This window comes from Ipomoea nil, unplaced genomic scaffold (assembly GCF_001879475.1).
Source record: "Ipomoea nil cultivar Tokyo-kokei standard unplaced genomic scaffold, Asagao_1.1 scaffold2704, whole genome shotgun sequence".
In the NCBI taxonomy this organism is placed as follows: domain Eukaryota; kingdom Viridiplantae; phylum Streptophyta; class Magnoliopsida; order Solanales; family Convolvulaceae; genus Ipomoea; species Ipomoea nil.
Genome location: NW_017619132.1, coordinates 2,676,196 through 2,697,854, shown reverse-complemented (window position 1 = coordinate 2,697,854; position 21,659 = coordinate 2,676,196). Strand labels below are relative to the sequence as shown.

The 21,659-nt window shown below is 33.5% G+C and overlaps 2 protein-coding genes and 2 non-coding genes across 5 annotated transcripts; 3 read left to right on the top strand and 1 right to left on the bottom strand.

The window, feature by feature from the left end:
* Positions 1 to 316: 316 nt before the first annotated feature.
* On the bottom strand, positions 317 to 3,982 carry LOC109156121 (probable protein phosphatase 2C 52). Of its 2 annotated transcripts, none has more exons than XM_019303958.1 (6): positions 3,606 to 3,982; positions 2,047 to 2,526; positions 1,606 to 1,953; positions 1,408 to 1,525; positions 1,107 to 1,330; positions 317 to 1,001 (listed from the first exon to the last, which is right to left on the bottom strand). In XM_019303958.1, the coding sequence occupies exons 2-6, from the start codon at positions 2,287 to 2,289 to the stop codon at positions 528 to 530; spliced, it is 1,407 nt and encodes a 468-aa protein (XP_019159503.1). In that variant the 5' UTR covers positions 2,290 to 2,526; positions 3,606 to 3,982; the 3' UTR covers positions 317 to 527. The 2 variants fall into 2 exon arrangements, with proteins under 2 accessions (XP_019159503.1, XP_019159504.1); XM_019303959.1 differs by lacking the exon at positions 3,606 to 3,982 and adding an exon at positions 3,152 to 3,320.
* An 8,265-nt stretch (positions 3,983 to 12,247) lies between these two features.
* LOC109155594 (photosystem II repair protein PSB27-H1, chloroplastic) lies at positions 12,248 to 13,071 on the top strand. The gene has a single exon (XM_019303210.1). It carries the CDS (start codon positions 12,347 to 12,349, stop codon positions 12,851 to 12,853), a length of 507 nt encoding a protein of 168 aa, XP_019158755.1. The 5' UTR covers positions 12,248 to 12,346; the 3' UTR covers positions 12,854 to 13,071.
* Positions 13,072 to 13,644: 573 nt separating this feature from the next.
* TRNAQ-CUG lies at positions 13,645 to 13,716 on the top strand. Its single transcript has one exon. It is a non-coding gene; the product is annotated as a tRNA-Gln (tRNA).
* Positions 13,717 to 14,594: 878 nt separating this feature from the next.
* Positions 14,595 to 14,667, top strand: TRNAK-CUU. The gene has a single exon. It is a non-coding gene; the product is annotated as a tRNA-Lys (tRNA).
* The last annotated feature ends 6,992 nt before the right edge of the window (positions 14,668 to 21,659 follow it).

Sequence of the window (21,659 nt, the reverse complement as noted above, 5' to 3'; positions counted from 1 at the left end):
AGTAGTTGAACGTGCAACCATGTGGTTACCAAGACAACAGTCTAACCAACTTGGCTGGACATCAATAAATCTATCGAAAACCCGAAAAGTGAAGAGTAATATATAAATATGGATAGTTTAGCACCAACACTTATAACAATACTATAAATCTTAAACTTCCAAGCACATTGGTTTCATGTTCTCTTCTTCTCAAGAGAAGTATTTCAGATACTAAATCTTGCAACCTGAACATTGAGTTTCAAACTGCAGAAATTCTGCAAATCCAACCACTCTTGCAGAGCAGTAAGCAATTTTTCCAAGTAAAAGCAAAAACCCCAGCACAAAACCATGCACTTAACACAAGAAGCATTACCCTACTGTTCACCATGCATAATGTTACAGTATATACACTAATACTTCATGAAAATGGAATGTACAATTGAGATTACTGCAAGAAAACTGACTAATTGTAGCAAGAACAATGAAAGTGGAATGCTGCAAGAACGACTTGTGAGACAGATGGCATTATATGTTCCAAACGAAAAAAGTTAAGGCCTTTGCCTCTCACCGGAAAATCTGGGGAGTTGAACCAAGGAGTTGACACGCGTGACGCCTTCCAATCCCGACCAATTCTGGGTTTCTCCTTCAACAGGTTCTTCATTTGTTTGCGTATCTGCTACTATTATTTTGTATGCCTCGTTCTCTTCTGCTGATCGGACAGTACAGTTTCTCTGCAGGGACGGTTCGATGATGTTCTGTCCATCGTCCGATTCTGCAACGTTGCCAGAATGGTTGCTCTGAATCGTGGCAGACGAGAAACCTTGTTCTTCGTAGTCGGATTCCGAGTCCATCTTCCCATCCAAGAACAAGCAAACAACTGCACAATCGTCCATCTTGGACGTCGGGTATTTGGTCTTCCATTCACGTGCTGCAGACTCGACTACTGTTCTTGCTGCAGATGACCTCGAAGGAGCTCCCGACACAATTTCAACCACTTCTTCATTGCTCAGAACATCCCATACCTGCGACCAATGAGCTCCCGATGTTTAAAACAATATTACACATCAAAAAATGGGTCTTTCTAATAATTATGAAGGAAGAAGGATAAGGGGAGATGGAGAACCTACACCATCAGAAGCAAGAACAATGAACTTATCCCGATCAGTAAGAACACGATGAGAAACTTCAGGAATAGAGATAACTCCATATTCCTTCAGACAAAAATCCCCAAATGCTCGAGCCATAGCTAACCCAGGGGCATTATCAAATGGCAGCCAAACCCTCTGCACTTCGGGCTCATCTTGCAATGCAAAGACCCGACCTTTACACCGTTTTATCCTCTCTGCTTCCTCTGCAACAAAAGAAACAAGGTCATATGTTTTTCATACAAGTCTATACAAACAAATCGTAATAGAAAGAGGATTATACTAGGTAAATCAGGCTTCAAATCGACTGTCAATTGGATAGCCACCATCATATCATTGCTGTCTTTCGATGCCAAGATTGCCCGAGAATCACCAATGCTTCCCATGAAAAGATTTGATCCCTTATAGGCAAAAAGAACAAGAATGAATAAAAAATGAAATTGTAAATAAAAAACAAGAATACAAATGCCACTTCCCTTACCTGTTTTACCATAGTAACAGCGGTGCTACCGCTACAAAAGCAATCTATGTTAGGATGGGACCTCAATTCTTTGTCCATAGCCTTGTACGATTTAAGGAAAGCGTCTCTCCAAAAAGAGCCCGCTTTATCCTCCGTAAGGTCCTCCTCCTTCTCGGGATCAACAACATCCAATTTTGGGTTCCGTTTGCAGCAATTAGCAGTAGACCTGCCGTGTTTTGATTCAGAGGACTCCAGAAACGACAATAACTTCAATGGCAATGCATCCCTCACTTTGCGAGCAACCATATGACCGTGTGGGCCATGGCCATCAAAGACCCCGCAAAATGTCACATCTTCCGCCATGAAATCCTACAAAGATACATATAGAGACAATGAAATTCCAGTCTCAAGAAGTCGACAAAGGACATTATTGGAAGAAGGGTAAGAAGTAAGAACACCTACTTCCCACACAATCATGGCATCTTGATTTATGCCCTTGCGACCCTGTTGAGTGAATATACAAGAGGAGCGGCTCCTTCCATTTGTGAATATCCGATTAGGTATCGAAGACAAATGCTGCAATGCCCTCGTATGGCTGTAAAACGCTCTCTTTCGCCCAAACATGCCTATTCCAAAACATCCAGGAGAAACCTTCTCCCCATTACTTCTTGTACTCTCGCTACTGGTTGAGACACAACAACCCATTTTGCTCAGAAACAGAAAGCGACCATCTAATTGAAATTAACGAAAATGCTCTTCTTCCAAGAAGAAACTGATCTCAGGTTGAACTTTATACCCAGCCACCAAAAGACTGTTCAAGTCACAAGATTCCAACCAAAACCCACAGCTTTCTTTTGAAAATACAATGGAAAACTAGGTTCTGCTTTATCTCGGTCAAATTTCAAATCCACCACAGATGATGTGAGCGTATAATGAAGCCAGCTAATCAAAACAGGAAAACATTAATCAATTCAATTACTCATTAAAAAATGTGCTAGCAGAAACTATGGAAGATCAAGAAATTAATACGACTTTGCATGTGAATAGAGTGTATAATAGTATAATATTAGGCAGTCTTAAGCTTTTGTCCTTTAATAGTATAATACAAATAATTGAATCAAATTGAGAGATTTCATGCAAATGTTTCCCCAATCTTCCAATTTAATATTAACACTAAAGAAGACAGAAAAGCTGGAAGTCCCAAGAGAAAGAACAAACCAGAAGACATTGACAGAAACAAGATAACCCTTTTAAGTATTCAAAGCTTCTTGCTATGCTACAAACTTCTAATTTCAATTTTATGGACTGCTATTTTAAGTTAAACCACAAACAGCTCAATTTCCAAAACCTAAAGATAAAGATTGAATTTTTTTCCTAATATGAAAATGTTATCCCAGAAAACATAAGACCTGCTTCCTATACTCTCCAATACACCCTCAAGATAAAGAGAAATCTGAATCTATGTCTAATTCTTTCTCTTCAAACCTTTAGACCAAAAGAAACTTCACATATATACACACAAACACAAGGAAAGGAAGGCAGTAATACTAGTAATTGAATCACATACATATAAAGAAAAAAGAGAAGAATTTGAAGATCCTCTTAAGGCCTAAATGTGAAATCAAAATTCTGTCTTGAGAGGAGGGCGGTCAACAAAAAAAATGTTAGTAAACTTTAGTGGTATTTGAAATAAAGTACGTGGAAATGAGAGAGATGGGTTGCTTTGGAGTGGAAAATTTCCCCTCGAAAGTCCCCAAAATGCAGAAGACTAAAGCAAAAACACTATAAAAAAGCAGAAAAGGACGAACAAAGGCAGTGGATTTGTCAACACTTTCATCTTATTACACCGAACGACTCAAAACTCAAAAGCACAACAAGGGCTATCACTTGAAAATAGGGGGAAAAAATGAAAAAGGTCCATCAAAACAACCAAAAATAAATAAAAATGCAGTCTTGCAGTTCAGAACAGGCAAAGATCGCACCTTGAACGATTTTGACACAAAGAACAAACAAATAATCACCTGAGCTTGTGAAATGAGGAAACCCAAGATTGAGATCAGGAATCTAACTTCAACCAGAAAATGTTCTTTTCTTGCTCTCTTCCAAAGCTCTCTAACAACGAAGGCTACCAAAGCAAGCCCTTTACAGGGAGAAGAAACCGCCAAAAGAGAGTGCGTAGGGCGGTTCTGGCCCACGCCGGTGGGCCGGTGAGCTGGAGGTGGTGTACAAACGCGGAGAAGATACTGCAGATGGATGGCACTGTCACTGGCGCCGCCGCCGTGGTGCAGGGGAGAGATATCAGATATGGAGTCAGTCTACTACGCTTTTTGTTTTTTCCTTTTTTTCTTTGTAAAAACTCTTTCACCGATCCTTATACATAGCTACGATGATACTGCTACCATTACCAATTCCATTCTTTTTTTTCTTTTTTTCTTTTTTTCCTTAAAAAAAAAAAAAAAAAAAAAACTTTTTCTTCGTCAACGTCTATATTTGTTGGAGGAATTATCACAAAAACCTCGTGACCGATGTTTGTAATCCATAGCATTTTCCTCTTGACACAGTTTTTTTTTTTTTTTTTTTCAAAGGTGAGTGCTTTAAAATCTTTTTTTCTTTTCCTTTTAATGTAGTAATTTTAAATTTGTGTAGGACCAATGATCATGTGGTCTAGTGGCGACTTTCCTAAATGAGGGATCAATATTAACTTTTTGTGCTTAATATATTGAGAAAGTGGATATAAACATATATTACATTATAATAGAGTCAGTAGTATCAACAAAAATCGCCCAAATTTGAGTGTAGAGTACTTAGAGTTAAATACTAATATTAATAATAGGATATATATATATATATATATATATATATATATATATATTTGGTTACAAGTTTGAGTGTTGTTAAAAAAAAAAAAAACAATTTCACATATTAACAATATATTTAGTGAAGAATGCTTATGTTGGGAGTATTGTCTAAACCTCATATTTATACATTATTTGGAGTATTGTCATTTGACTTTAATCAATTAGCTTCCAAGGAATGTGTTCTTAGGTAAACTTTGTAGGGTTTAACCTGCCACTTGATTTAGCTGTTGAATTAATGTCGTAATATATTGTGTATTGGCACTATACATTACTTGGCATGTGTCATAAACATGACTATTTTATCTTATTTTAAATTATTTTGATTAATTGAACTGAACAATCCATAAGAGCCTTCATATTTATGATTTTTGGGGAGGTTTTTGCAGTCTTTTTGTCCATGTGAAAGAGAGAGAAAGTTGGAGTTGCTAGACAAGAACCAAGTTTTTTGTAAAGCAGGAGAGAGAAATGACAGAATAGAGTTATAACTGGGCACGTTTAGTGCATATCCAGCACCTAGCCGGGTACATGAACTGCTTTGTTTTTTCCTCCTTTTTTTTTTTTTTTCTTTATGCCTCAGATTTTGCTTTTCTCTTTTTTTTTTTTTTTCCCCTCTTTCCCTTCTCTTTCCTGCATGGTCTGCAAAAACCAATGCTAAAATCCAAACTAATGAGGATGCTCTAACATTCAATAAAATCGGACACTTTACGAACGATTAACTTTATTTTGTCATTGTCATATATAGTTACTCATTAACATTTTTTTTATCAATAAAAAAAATAGCAGTTAGAATAACCCTCAATTTAAAAAAATAAAATAAAAAAATTGAACCATTAATTAAAAAAAAACAAAAAAACAAATAAAGACTTAAACTAAAAAAGAACATATAATTGAGCCATTGTAATTTGTACATCTTATTATATGTAACATCATGCTAAATGTCACATAAAACGTCATATCTTCTTTGTTGTACACATCCTATGCCACATCCTCATCATCCTTGTACTTTATTATTATCTTTTTTAATCTCAATCTTCATAGCAACATAACTTCGCTTTCATCTCTACTTCATAAGATTTTTGTTCAAATCCAAAAAAGCTTTTTTTTTTTTTTTTTTTTTTTTTTAAAGTTAGGTTATTTATTTGAGTCTTGCCCTAATGGCAGTCTCAACATGATTTTTTTTTTTTTGGTTAATTTTTTTCTCGTCAAGTAAGAGAGTTGAACGATGTTGTTGCACACAATACACATCAATTTAAATTTTTTCCACAAAGGAATACACGACTCACAAATTCAAACTTGCAGGACCAACTCCTCATCACTCCTCTTTAGGCAATTGAAAAGTTATAATTAAATTATTTAATTTCATGCATCGTCGAAACTCAAAAATTGATCTATAATATATAATCGGTTACAAGGGTTTTGCACTAGCTTCGGCGACTAACGAACGATCGTCAATTGCATGTTGTTGCCTTTTCCACGGGAAAAGCGACCATTGATTGTTTTCTCCACTCGAGGAGGCAACATATTGGTTGCCTTCTTCATAAAAAAAGGCGGCCTATTAGTTGCCTTCTTCAAAGGTAATTGCTCGGCCACCATAATTCGTATGTTGCTGATCGTTGGGTTTAGTCATCGAAGCGTTGTTGGAGTTAGCCGGAGCCTCGCATGAATCCTAGTGATATACTATTGTAGGTCAATAATCAATTTTTAGGGTTTGATGCATGAAAATAACATATTGTGAGCTTAATTGCAACTTTTAAAAATTCAATGACCTATTTTACTTTTCGTATATAGTTTAGAGCCTATTTAACCTTTTTCCCTAAACAAAAATCATATAAATAAGTTTGAAGTGTAAACTTACTCCTCACATATGTTGCCCAGAGGACTAGAGAGATTTGAACCCGACACTCGAACTGGAGAGCAATTACTAGTAAAATATAAACTTATTTTAGGTTGATTAACCAATTCAGGTGTAACCAAGACATAATAAACAAAATTTGAATATAATAGTGAGGAAAATGAATGGGAAAATGTGAAAAGTAAAGTCATGAGGGCTGGCGATTTGAGGTGTTTGGGTCATATTCCAAATTCTCCATTGTTTTGTTTGTTTCCAGTCGTCCTGTAGTTTTTGTTAACGGGTAAAATTGACCTAATCTTCCATTCATATTAATGAATTTTGGAAAGCGATGAAAGATAGAGGTCCACAAGCATGGCCGTAGAGACTGTGGGTGCGCCATGTGCACTGCCTCTAACATGCGTCACGTACCTCTCTATGGCTATGGATTCCTCAACTCCCACTCAAATAGATTCTAACATATGTTGGGTTAACAAAATGATAATAGCACGGGACAATCCAACTTAATCATGATAATATTGATTCGATAATCATAAAATTATAAGTTAGAAAGCAGCTAACTTATTGACTTTATTTGATTGAGGCATTGAGTTGGACGACTATCACTGAAATTATGAAATTTTCGACCACCTGAAAGTGATTTTAAATCTTGTTCTGACCATTTTTGGTATCCGGAAAAACTTTTGTTGCTATTTCCGACCACTTTTTACTTTCAACTTGATTTAAGATCAGGTGGTCAGACATTCCATAATTTCCAGCCGTGTATATGAACAACTTATGCTGATTTACTTCTTTGTGGTCTTAACTCAGTAATAGCTACCACATTTCTTAAAAGAGGTGATTGAGTGGTGCGGTTTTACCTAAAGAGGCTGAAGCGTTAGCTATCCGAGAGGCTCTGAGTTGGTTCAAGCGTCAGAGTTACGATGATGTTAGGTTACAAATCATTAAAGTGAGCAATTTGGAAGCCATAATAATCCAGGCAAAGAGGGTTGGTTGAACCTGTGAAGTACAGTACAGATGAAAAGAAATTAAAGCTTAAGTAGGGCATGCAACAGAGAGGCAGCAGGCAGGGAAAGCATACATGCGAGTTGAAGGTGGAACAAATAATTTAATTTGCGTCACAAGTATTTTGTTACCCAACCGCACATTATCAATGCTTTACACTAAACGCCAACTTATCCACTTGCACATATACTTACTTCCTCAAACTTCACGAGCCACCATTTCCCATGTTTAATGTCGTCCTACGTACCGTCCTATATATATATATATATATATATATATATATAAATGTCAATGACCTTATGGTTTAGTGACTGAGTTGGAGTCTCATGCCATATTGTAGGTTGACTTGAGAACTAGGCAAATCCAAGCAAATTCAAACTATTGATCTAGTTGATCTATTTAACGGTTAAAAATAAATAAAATTTTGTAATATTTATGAAAATGACCTGTTTATTTAAAAATTTGTAATATTTATATTCAAATGCATTATATGATATGATATATTTGTGTGTGTATATTAATTGGCTTGCATACAATGAACGTACAACGACAGCCATGCATGACATGATATATGGTGATGTATCTATCCTTTTGTGTGGCCAAATTTAACAACACCACACCAATAATATTTATGATCAATTTGATTTTTCATTTATTGCTTAAAATAAAATTTATAAGGAAAATGATATTTACGTACCCCTCTTAAAATTTTCTTAATATTTTCCTCCCATGACTTATATTCATTGAGTATTATGAATTGGCTAATCATATCCCACACACTTTAATTTTGATTAAATGCTAAATAATCCATTTAAATTGTGTCACATCAGGAGGTCAGGGGAAATTTGAAAGAAGTTCTAAGGAATGGTAGATAGCATTAATCGATCAACAATGAATTTTTCTGGATGAAGAGAATCCACAACTATTATACTCGATGGTATGAATTGGATAATCTCGTTCCTGGTAATATAATCAAATAGTGGGTATTAATAGTATTTAACTCTTTTAAGTTTTAATTGCAGGGTGGGGTTCATTATTTTTATTTTTTTTAATTAACACATTAGAAAGAAGGGAATAAAAGCTATGAGATTATCCAAAAATGGGAAAGTTGAAAATCAGATTATATTGTAGAGCTGACATGTTTTGGCTATTTATACACCAATCGCAACTGCAAGTCCATTTAAGGGCAAGGTCTCCTTCAAGACAGCCATGCATGACATTGGACAACCTAATCCCCATCTCCATAAATAAATCTACAACTACTTGTATCAATGAACTATTTTCATGATTTATTTCACATTTATTTTTTTAAACGATTTACAAATCTCGATCTTAATGTACTTTACATCTTTTTTAAAAAATGATATTTTTCTTTCCTAAATTTTGTTAAGGTCGAGTAAGTTAAAAAGTCATTTTATAAATATTTAAGGGATAAAAAGTATAAAATGTATAATTGAGGGACAGAAAGTGTTATTTTCATATAATTCAAAAATAAAAAATGTCATTTTTCCTTAAAATTTGTATAATTTGATAACATATTTTCAATATTTAAGCAAAATTATCAAATAGGTATATCTAGAACTGTCAAAGTGGACTTACCTGTTGAGTTAACCCGTTTTGTCCCGTCAAAAAAGTGGGACAAGCTTTGAATTTCATGACCTGTATTTTAACGGTTTTTTTTTTTTTTTTTTTGGCTCGCCCTACCAAAATGACGGGCTTTGGTAGGGCGGGCTTGTAAAATTCAAAACCTTATCATTGTGGATGGTAACCTAAGCGTAGGGTAAAAGGTAAAATATAGATGAAGTGGATTGCACTGTCAAATTTCCACCAAGTAATGTTGAACACTTTATAGCTTTTGAAACTATAATTTTGTGCTTAGAATCCAAACCAGCCAGCTACAAAAGATATATTTTGAGGAAGAAGAAGAATGATATATTTTGATGCCCGAAAGTGATCAAATGGGTAGAACATGAGTTTTATATATAAAGATGTTACGAGTTCAAATCTTGTTAATTAATATCTTTTTGGTCGTACTCATACAAAATCTTCCTAATATAATTTACCTTTTATATGTATTTTGTGAATTATTATTATATAAACATAATATTTACTTAATACATATCATCAAGTACTAATTAGGGATTTCTTTCATCACCCAAAATGATAGATATTTATTTATTTTTTTTTCCTATTAAGTCCCCTTTTTGCTTTTTCATATCTCGAGAAATATATCACTAAATGGAGCCTTTAGCATTTGGATAGCTATGGCTTTAAAGCTTTTTGAAAGTATGGTTCACCCTTGTAAGCCTTGTGGGGCCGTCATTTCATTAGCTAATGCCTAATAAGGTATATATTTGTAACCAATAAAGAAAAAGTTGGATAAATTACGATTTCTCTCTCTCTATTTATTATAGTCTAAATTGCATAAATAATATATGCATGAGCGAAAAATGGGGTATAATTATAAATAAGCTTGAATCCCAAACTTAAGTGTCTATCACTATTTTCAAAGACAGGTGAAGGGGTACGTAAAGGGTGTTGCTATTTGCACCACCCTTTGACCAAATATGGTATAAAATATCATTAAAAATGTAAAAAGGTGGTAAATTATAATAAATATATGGGTGGTGCAAATAGCATAATGGGTGGTCAAAATGCTATTTGCACCACCCTATTAAAACTGCATTTATGAGGTCAAAATTTAATTCTTAAAAAAAAAAAAAAACGAATAACACACCATCGCCTTCTCCGGTGAGAAGGCAGCCCAGTGGGTTGCCTTCTCGCCGGAGAAGACAACCCATTTGCCTTCTCCGGTGAGAAGGCAGTCCATCGCCTTCTCACCGGAGAAGGTGACGGATCTTTTTTTTTTTTCTTTTTTGTTTTTAAAAAAATAACCCACTGGGCTGCCTTCTCACCGGAGAAGGTGACTGGATGGAGAAGGTTTTTTTTTTTTTTTTTTTTTTTGTATTTAAAATAAATAAATAAATAAATAAAAATCTTTGACCATATTTAATGCTGGCATTTACACAACCTATAAAGTTATTTGACCTACTAAGTAGGTGGTGCAAATAGTAAAATAGGTGGTGTAAATAGAATTACCCGTACGTAAATTATGAGATATATCTCAAATTTATATTTTTTTTTTATTTCATGATTACTAGTAAAATAAATCTTATAAACTTATTTTGAGTTGGTGATCCGTTGAACTGTATTGGGAAAATAAAAAATGGGATATAACTAATACAAATTGGAGTAGAAATAACCCTATAGACTGCAGGTTGCAGCATGGTGATTAAATTAATGATTGCATAATATTGCATTACTGGATCAGCATGTGGAAAGGTGATTATACCAAATGATTGTGGGGGATGAATCATTAATTTATAGATCTAGACAATTTAGCACTTTCAATTTTAATATTCCACTTGTCCACACAATTTTATGAATTCATATACATATATGGTACCATAAAAAAAATCATTACTGGACCACACATTTTATATATATATATATATATATATATATATATATATATATTAGGGAAGGGATCAGATGCAAGTGGTGCTTACTTTGCGATTTTGGGACTTTAGATTGATTAATTGGACTCAAAATTTGCTTGGAGACTAAAATTGTAATCTTAACTAAGAACTAATAAATTAATTTTTATCAGGGGCATGCATCTTAATAAGTAAATACATAATCTATAATTTAATACACTTTATCTTTTATTATTATTATTTTCTTTTTAGATTCAATGGTTTCATACATGATAACATGAACAAGACCATAATAATAATGTCTGCTCTTCTTTTGTTTTCCTTTTCAATAATATGTATGTAAGAGTATTTTCCCAACGCATGCGTTCGTGCATCTTTAGCCCATACCTAAAATTGCGTAGCATACAAGTATCAACTAATCATTAATGTACTAACTAATCATGGAATCACAAAACCGACTTCACTCAGAGCAGACTTTTTAAGTATTGATTATGAGTTTTTTGCAGTATAGAAATTATGGATCTAATGTATTTTTACGATTTAGAAATTATGAATTTAAAGTATAAATTTTAGCTCACCGAAAGTCTAGAAATTATAAATCTACAGTATAAAAATTATGGATATATATATATTCGTGTGCACCATGTGTATGGTGGGCACGTACTCACAGCATAATTTTCTTTAGATTATGTATTGGGCTTTTCACTACCCAATTCCATTCTGGCCCACTCCAATGAAATAAAGCCAATTTGATTATGTATTGGGTTTTGCACTACCGGGTCCACTACTCTATCTGTTTTTTTTAAAAGCAAACAGCAAACAGCAACTTATATTAAATCATGTAAAAGAGAGTTCTTAAAACCCTGAAAACCCATTTTTCATATAGTTCTTTTTGAAACATTTTTCATATAGATTTGATCTTCTAGTTTTCTATGTAAAAACCCTGCAAACTATCAAAATGTGTTAACTCAAATAGGAAGGGTAAGTGTTGCTCAAACAAGTTTGATTGGATCAGTTTCATCATAAGAGGTCCAAATATAGCGTAATATATTTTTTAAAAAATATGTTTTCTTCCTATACATAATAATTTAATAATAACTTGATTATGAATTTTAGGAAAAATTTACTGAGTGACACTAGGGTCCAAAACAAACCAAAAAGTTTAATGACATTGTAATATAAAAGACAATGTCACCCGTTTATTGCAATCAAAGTAGTCAATAGCGGCATATTGTCGGGTAGTGATTAGTAGCCATCAATGAAATCGTGAAGTTGTTATCTCGGCCATTTGAACCCAAAAAAAAAAAAAAAAAAAAAAAAAAAAAAAAAAAACATAGAACCTCTAATTATTCCACGTGTCAACTTAAGTGAGACTGCATTGAACCCTATAGAATCCAATGTCATCTTTTCTCATCCATAAACTATATATCTAGATAAGGTGATCATCCTACGTGGCAAAAGCCCACTTCACCTTCCATATTTCTCTTTTCTCTTCCTCAACCACAACCTCTTCTCTTCTCCCTCTCTCTTTCCCAAGAACCTCACCACTATCCATGGCTTCCCCAACCCTAATCACCCCCACCACCTCCACCCCTAAACCCCTCCTACCCCCCATCAGGTCCAAACTCATCTCCGCCACCACCTCCACCGCCACGCTATCCACCCGCCGCGAGTTCCTCTCTCTGGCCGCCGGAGTCCTCTCCCCGGGGATTCTCATCGCCGCCGCGCCTGCACGGGCGGCTTCCGACGATGAGTACGTGAAAGACACGACGGAGGTGATCGGAAAGGTGAGATTCACCATGGCGAAGAACAAAGGGGACCCGGACATTGCGGACGCCGTGGCTGACCTAAGACAGGCGTCGAATTCTTGGGTGGCGAAGTACCGGCGGGAGAAGGCGCTCCTCGGACGCGTGTCGTTCCGGGACATGTACTCGGCGCTCAACGCCGTCTCCGGCCATTATATCAGCTTCGGACCCACGGCGCCGATTCCGGCGAAGAGGAAGCAGAGGATCTTGGAAGAGATGGACACTGCTGAGAAGGCATTGCAACGAGGAAGATAAAGGGGATATGATGGAGAAGATCCAAGAAAACGAACGGCTACTAGCTTAATTAGTGGCTTCATAGAGATGGATATATATATGTACTTTTTTTGGTATGATATTCTATCAAGAATTTCAATATTTTATTTTTTGGCTTTTATTATGTTTCTTTGGTTTTTCATAGTATGTAAAGAATCATGGATACTATAACAGCCATTGACGTTTGTGTTCGATCAAAATTTTAAAGCCCGTCTAACTCAGTCCATAGAGCGCAAAGCTCTTAATCTTGAAATGACTGTTAGCAGTTAGCAGGAAAATGTTTAGTAAATTAACTAATAGAGAAGTGCAAGCTAATTTCTATGGTGATTATAAGTGTGTAATTCATACTCATCCCCCAAAACCTTTCCCCATTTCTGTCTGGCTAGTTATTATGCACCAAAGATATGTTAAATAAACAATGTCATGGCACTTAGATGCAATTCTTTTTTGTGTAACGGTGGAAATTAAACCTGCAGTCACTACTTAAGGGGGTATGTAATGGGTAAATCCCACCTTGTGATCTTAGCTAACAACGGATCACAAGGAAGTAAATCAGCTTAGGCTGCCCATAACTTACTGGCTCAAACCAAGAAGCTGCATCTTCTTTGTAACATCCAGTTTTCGTACAAATTTCGCCGTCTACTTTTGGTGCAAGCCATTCGATCTTCCCATCTCGAATGTTATGGAATGTGGATGCTTTTGGGTTTTGGAATTGATTTTGTTTCCTTAAATTTATGTTATATAAATTTAAGTCTTTACAGACTGTACAGCAAGGTTCCATGGTCTAGCGGTTAGGACATTGGACTCTGAATCCAGTAACCCGAGTTCAAATCTCGGTGGAACCTAAATTTCCATTTTCATTTTCTCCAGAACTTCGGCTTCGCGGGAGCAGTTTATATAGCTTCATAATAATAAAATTTATAATTTATCAAACATTGACGATTCAAGCATGTGGTGGAAGGCTTAAAATTGAAGTTGCAGAGTACAATTTTATTTTAAATAATAAATGTGATTTTGTATTTCTTTTATTAAATTGTCAATTTTTAGTCGAGTTAATTATTGAAGTGGTTTCTTTAACTATAGTGATATTAGTGATTTATAATATGTTTTTTTATTCAAACAATTTAATTTGATTTATAATATGTTTTCTATTCGAACTATTTAATCTAATTAATTATATTTTATATTTTGTGAAATTTTTATTTCTAACATTGTGTTTTTTCTCGCTTTTTTAAATATTAATAGTGATATGCGTGTTTTATAATATGTTTTCTATTCAAATTATTTTATCTAATTAATTATATTTCATATCTTGTTTTGAATATATTTTATCTCATTTTGATGTATCTAAATTTTTATCTTAATTAACAATTTTTATGATTAAGTCTCTAAGTTTTTTTTTCAAAATATCTCGTTGATTTATAATCTTTTATCTTCATTGGCGAAGATTTCTGGATCCGCCAAAGCTATTGATTAGAGTGGAAATGGTTTAAACTCTTGACAAGTTTTTTTTTTTTTTTTTTTTCAAAGTATTTATACAGCTTAATGACAAATTTTTTTTTTTTTGGTACTCAACCTAAGATTCCATAAATCATGCGAATTAATTACAAAATTAACATTTTAAACCATATGAAAAACAATATACTAAATCTCCACACATTCTACCATTTTCAACCTTCTCATTTTGCAACCATTAACGTTATCATTCAACAACAATTCATCTGCCCGTCTAGCTCAGTTGGCAGAGCGCAAGGCTCTTAACCTTGTGGTCCTGGGTTCGAGCCCCAGGGTGGGCGAATTGTAGCTTGTTGTTTGGGTCTTCCTTGTTTTGCTCAGTTTAGCTGGGAAGTTTTTGGTTCATATATTGCTTTATTCTTTGATTCTTTGGGCTAGGCTTTGAGTTTTTATTGTGATTTCACGCCTTTGGCCCACTCGTTATATATGTGCAAATTATTATGTGGACCCGAGTTCAAATGTTCACAATTTGTATATTACGAACATACAATGTTAACATATATGTAATTAATTATCTTGTTTTGTATTCACAAGTTCTTTTTAAATAATATAGTCACAAATAACCATTGTATTCACAAATTTTCCTTCTACAGCTATTATGTGTTTTGACTTAGAAACACAATTTATATTTTAGAAATTCACAATTTCAATACTAAAAACACACAATTTATATGTGATTTAGGTTCAGGGTCTACTTTGCAAGATGACCCTTATTGATGGTATAACAACCCTTTTATATGTCCTAGATTCATTGTCTTCAAAAGTTGGGCCATAGCCTGTGTTTTCGTTGGGTACTTGAACCCAAATACCCCTCTGTTTATTACTTTAAACATATATGAATATCCCAAGGCCCACATTTTGTAGTGCATGCTCAATTTGTCTAAAAGTGAATATTTAATTTTAACTTAAATATATTACTCTATAAATTTTTGTAAAGTCAATCTGTCAATGTATGATCATTCGTTAAATTAAAAAAATACATATAGTTACAAATTAATAGCGTATGTTGTGCCATCTCTAAGATATAAGTTACGGGAAAAAAAAAAAAAAAAGTTAGGCATTGTCATTTGTCAGGACTCAGGAGTGAACCCAAAAAAAAGAAAAAAAAAAAAAAACATAAAAAGATAAACCGTGATGCGACCACGTGGTAATGAGTGAAATCATCAAAACCCGACCGCTAAAATAAGAAGATCTGACGGTGTACGATGTACCGTGCCCAACTGAAACTGTCAAAACCGCAGCCCACATACATTTTCAGCCCGGCTTTAGACAATTTCAATGGACCTGATCAAGTCAACCGTTTTTATCATAACCGCCAACTAATCTTATCGTCATTGGGCTACAAGACATATATGGAAGATAATATTAGCATTTCTTGTATAATACAGTAAGATATAAGAAATCAACTTTTGAATATTGTACATTATGTTGTTTGTCTTGAACATAACTGCAAATTGGAATCAGAATGGGTTTGCGTTACGTGTTTGCTTATCTGTTTAAGGGTTGCATTTTGGTATTGACTATAAACCAATAGTTTTGGTTCTAAACCGGTTATTGTTGAGATTTTAAGTCTGACTTTCCGTGGAAGTTGTCTTGCTTTGAACATGTCAGCTATAGACAGCCTAAGTTGATAGATCACTTTCTTTTAGTCATTTTTTTACTAGGTTCATAAGACAAGCTTCACTTAGAACACACTTTCGACGACTGTGAACTATTCCGTAAATAAAGGAAGTACTCATGGAGGTTACATATCTCATATTCTCATGAAAACTTTTACGCTACCATGTTAAAGATAATAAGTTAAGATGCGTCTTTTTCGCCAATAATGGTTTAGAACGAACCCAAAAAGTACATATGGGCATTGGCGGTCTAATTTGCAAAAGCATGTGTTGCCATATTAAAAGATAATAAGTTGCGTCTTAGTTATAAACAATTGTTTTTTACACAATAGTAATATAATATACTATATATCAAAGCGATCGAGATTACGGATCTAAGACTAGTTGAATACAATTTGAAAGTATGAGCAATGTCTATATGATGTGTGCCTAACATGCATTGTATATATAATTTTTTAATTGATCAGATAATTTAGATTATATATATAATCAAGTCTTGACAAATTATTGACCAGGACTATGTGGTCCAATGGTACCCGGGTTGGACTTCCATTAGGAAGGTTGTGAGTTCAAGCCTCAGTGGAGGCGTTATTAGCTCTTTGTGTTTCAGTAGGTTGAGAAAGTATATGAACAGATACTACAATCTAATAGAGCTAGTAGCATTCAAAAAAAAAAAAAAAAAAGTCTTGACAAATTATTTATCAAAAAAAAAAAAAAAAGTACTGACAAATTAAAGGTATGAAGTATATTTTTATGGAATATTCGGATGATAATTTGAAGAGATCCTAGATGCTAGATACGTATTCTGATTCAATTCCTCTGGGTCCACTCAAGAAGGTGAATCCACAGAAATTTATTATTTTTTTGGTAAAAGAAAATGCAGTATATTATTTTCTAAGGAAAATTAAAGTGAATTTGAAAATATAGTAAGGAGTATATTATTTCCCATTCTTATCTAAAGATGTGTTATGAATTTTGTGACCTTAGCAGGTAAATTGTCGAAGAACTAAAATGATAAACTAGTTTAATTAAGTTGCTTATAGTTGATCAGTTCGTTGATCAGTTTAAAGTTTAAACTGAGAAGATTAATAGACAATATCTACAGAAAGTCAAATTTAGTCCTCCCATAAGCACTTCATAACCCAACTCGATTAGAACCCTTAACTTTATCACTATTAATCATAACATAGTGGAACAGTCCAAAATCAGACATCGCCAAATTTGTTAAATATGCGTGTCAGACATCATTAATTTTATTTAATAATCGTTACATAGATACATCGCCACATCACTAGCCGATAATAGACTTCGCATTTTAAGAGAGTTTAACTAAAAATATAATGTTACTTTTTACATTATACGTATTTGCACTATTATTTTGCTACTTTAACTATCAATAATTGTAATTGAAGATTAACTAAACCTTAAATTAGGAATATTACATACCATACAAGGCTAAATACTTAATTCTAATACTTTAACGTTTACCAAATCAATCACTCCATCAGTTTGTATTCATCGTACCTTTTACGTCAAGCAAAAAAAAAAGAGAGAAAAGTTGTTCTTCCATTTCTAATATTGACTGTTCATTTTGACTCAAAACCTTAATGACTTCTATGTGAACATGACTTCATTGACTTAAACAATGTGGGGTTTCACTGTTTAATCACATTGGACAGTTGTAATTGTAAACGATTAGGTAGTTTCATTGGATAATTTGGCTGGATTATTTAGGTACACTTTTCTGGTTTCTCCAACACAAACAGTACAACGTTAATCAACAAAAACGAGAGAGATGTTGGGTGGATACTGGATAATTTGCTTTATCCACTCAGATAGTTAGTTTGGTAATTATTATTATTATTATTATTTTAAGTAGATTTTTTCTTTTTTCATGACCAGAATAAATGAATAATTAAATAAGTACGCGTACAAAATAAAAGAAAATTTAGACCACGTTTGGGGGACCATATATATCGCATGGACCACGTAATTCAAAAACTCGATCGAGTGTTGCAGAGCCAAAGCTTTAAATGACATGTGGGAAAACAATTGCAATGTAACAAAGACGTGGAGACTAGATAGCATTGTGTAGGGCCACATGAATTCACATTACGACACTATTGTCCCAACATATACGATAAAATAAAATCTCCTTTTTCTCCTTCTTATACCTTAATCATTAATGTATTACATTCACATTAATGTGGCCATATATATATTTTAAGATTTGTTATATGGTTGATAAAAAAGCTACTTATATCTAGCTATCTTGATTTCGTTACTCTAAGGTACGTTCTGGGTGAAGTTTACATTGTTACCCTACGAGAAAAAGGACCACAAAGAGTAATTAGCATATAGGGGAGTCGGACTTAGAACCTTATAGTTTATAAATTAATTGTCTGACCTACTTAGTTGGACTTACCCCAATTGGTCGTTTAAGCACGGGGTTGGATGAAAAATAAAACAGTTCGACTAATCTTATTTATTGTGAGTCTAAAATAGTTGCATTCTCAGAACTAAAACTTGATACCTTTGATTAAACTAGAAGAGACTCGTGTTATTTTTACTATCAATTTTGTGATACATCACAATAATTGTTAGTAGATTTAATATATTATGATAACAATCATAATATAACCAACTCTACTAGTACAGTATTAGGCTTATATGTCTTTTTATAGGCAGCTAGATTTTGTAGTTTTAACTAATTTACCATTATGGAGATTTCTCACAACGTTGGCAGTGTTAATTATTAATCCCCAATTAAACATTTTCACTGTATTAGTCGAGTAGAAAGTGATTCCTGAAACAGACACTGTGAAAGACTGAAAGTGAACATTATTAATTGAAGGAGACAATATGATTAGCACAGGTTAATGTAATGTATGACGTGGCTACAAATCAAAGCAGCAACGTCGTAGGACCCGAACTGATATGAATTGCGGTATTGAAGCCACATAAAAATGTTACACGACAAAATCATGTGACTCAATTCGGACAAATTTAATTCTCATGGATTGTTATATATATCTTTCATATCAAATAGTATACTCTGCAATTTAATGTTTAATTTTAAAGTTTCAAATTGTAATATTAGGTCATATTTTGTGGTAGAAGTAAGATTTGAGTCATTTATAAGTTATTTTGGATAGTAATTTTTGTCGTTTTATTATTAAAAATTATCTTAATCTAGTTAGGTGGTTTTGTAAAGTCGGGTACCAGTGGCTCATGTGCTTATAGAACATACCGTGTTTATAGAAAATAACAAAGCAGATTATTTAGTGGTTTTGTAAAGTCTGATACAAGTGGTTCATGTACTTATAAAACATAACGGGTTCATAGAACATAACAAAATAGATTGTTTGATAAGTCTTTTCAATAAGCATAATCGGGTTAGTTGAGAACTTGGATCTCTACCCCCCACCCCCAAACCCTCGTCAAAGGATTCTTGAAGAGGACAAGATTGAGGACATATCTCGTGATTTACTTCTTTACTAATTTTCAGGATTTGAACAGTGAGGACACTCAAGATTTGGGCGTAATCGTTTAAAAATGATGGTTGTTTTCAGCCACTAACATTGGGTTGTAAGTTGTAACCCTTTAAAATGGGTTTGCTGTTTTCAACGGCTAACGTTTAAGAGGTGTAACCCTTTAAAAGGATAGTTGTTTTCAACCGCTAACATTTAGTTGCGGATGTTTCCTCTAAAAATTTAAAATACATTTAAAATATCCCACGTATAACAAATCTTGTCACGATTAATTAAGAAACAATACCTTAAACGGGATTTAACTTGCGCAATTACACAATTATATTATATTCATGGAATACTAAAATAATCTTAGAATTTCATGTTTTTATTGGACGATATTTGTTTATCGGTTATTGTATGCAGCTTTGGATAATGGATCTGTGTCATTTTATTGTCGTGGGGCAGATTCACCGGTCCCAGTGGCCCTCTTCCGTAGCATCATTTGCGGGAAAATTTTGGTTGAAAATTTAACTTTTCTTTAGAAGTCCACACACTTCTTCACCTCACAAATTAATCTTCTTTATGCCAAAATGTGGGGTTTGCTTTACGTCTAATGTCAAATTGTCAATGAAAAAGAAATAATCTAAATGAGATAACATTATCTTACTAATTTAATTATCGTATCAAATTAGTTAAGGATTATATTGGTTAAATTTTTTTTATTGTGTGGTGAACATAGTCATATAACATGTAATAATAAGAGTTTGTTGTATCACATGAACAAATTGGAGAGAAAAATGAGTTTATGATGTTATTGGTCTAGTTAATCAGTTTGATTCAACTTTATACGTTACAATTTGACTTAAATACGTTACAATTTATATTCTTCACGGATCGAACACATCTTTTTTTTTTTTTTTGGTTACCTAGATCATTTATTTAAAGATGTCTCTGAGGGCATTAGTATAGTGAATGGAAAGCCTCACTTAAGACTCATTTTCAGAGATGAGTAGAATTCAATTCATATCATTAATATTAATATTGAGAGTTTGCAAGAGCATTCTCAATAGGGAAATTTTAGATGGTTTTTACATGTTTTAAAGCTTATGTGGATGTGAGAGAAGGAGGAGAGACACTGTTCATGGTGTTCCTGCAAGCACCTTTGTTTTTGCAGGCATAATGGGCCCGTCTGAAAACAAAGTAGCTCCCTAGTGTGTGAGGCACACCAAGAGCGCTCAGTCGGGTGCGTTGTTTATACGGCCGATTTCTTTTTTCTTTTTTTCTTCTTCGTTCTCTTATATTCTCTCTCTCCTAGTAAGTACCTACAAAAACTGTGTTAAAAAATTTTACAATGGGAAAATGACACTTGTTCCTCTTAGTTATATACTTATAGCACTTTTTCTCCCTGAATTATTTAAGTGGCAGTTTTTCCCTTGAAATGTTAAATGGACATATTTACCCTTAAAATAAATATTTCATTTTTTTCTCCAACAAATAATGACCATGATTCAGTTCAAACCGAACAGACACTATAGCAACCAAACTAAAATATTCTGATTACAATTTAGAACCCGATATTTAGAGTTGATTAAAATCGTGAACCGGAATGGTCGGTTCAAGTTCCGAACTAAAAATGTACATTTATTGTTGAATTTAGACTATTTTATAAATAAAAAATAAAATTTTAAAAGAAAGTTTGAACCAACAGTTCAAACTAGATCCGAAATCGTGAACCGACGGTTCAAAATCAAAACCAAATTGCGATCATATATACTTATATGTGAGAATCAGAATAAATGTAAAAAAGAACATACACTATTTGTAAATATTATAATTCTAATTTTAAACTAATGCTAGTAGTTGTTCCAATTTGAACTTTCAGTTCACAGTTAAAGATCCAGTTTTTTTGATTTATAATTTTAATAAACTGAAATCCAAATATTGGGTTGTAGATCTAAATCACAATCGGAAACTTTCAATTCAATTGTTATAGTGTCGGTTCAGTTTGAATCGAACCGTGGACATTTCTACGTATAATAAGCAATATAATTGGTTTGAGAAGAAAAATAAATAAAATGTTTATTTAAGAGTAGAGATGTTAATTTAATTTTTCAACAGAAAAATTGTCACTTTTAAAATAATTAAGGAAACTAATATGTTTATATGAAAATTCAAGAGAAA

Bases quoted from the DNA above. Each gene is read 5' to 3' on its own strand.
- LOC109156121 (XM_019303958.1), bottom strand. From the start codon at position 2,289: ATGGGTTGTTGTGTCTCAACCAGTAGCGAGAGTACAAGAAGTAATGGG. The intron at 1,331-1,407 runs GTATAATCCTCT...CTTTTGTTGCAG, and splicing joins TTTGAAGCCTGATTTACCTA to AGGAAGCAGAGAGGATAAAA. The intron at 1,002-1,106 runs GTAGGTTCTCCA...CATTGGTCGCAG, and splicing joins TTGTTCTTGCTTCTGATGGT to GTATGGGATGTTCTGAGCAA.
- LOC109155594 (XM_019303210.1), top strand. From the start codon at position 12,347: ATGGCTTCCCCAACCCTAATCACCCCCACCACCTCCACCCCTAAACCC.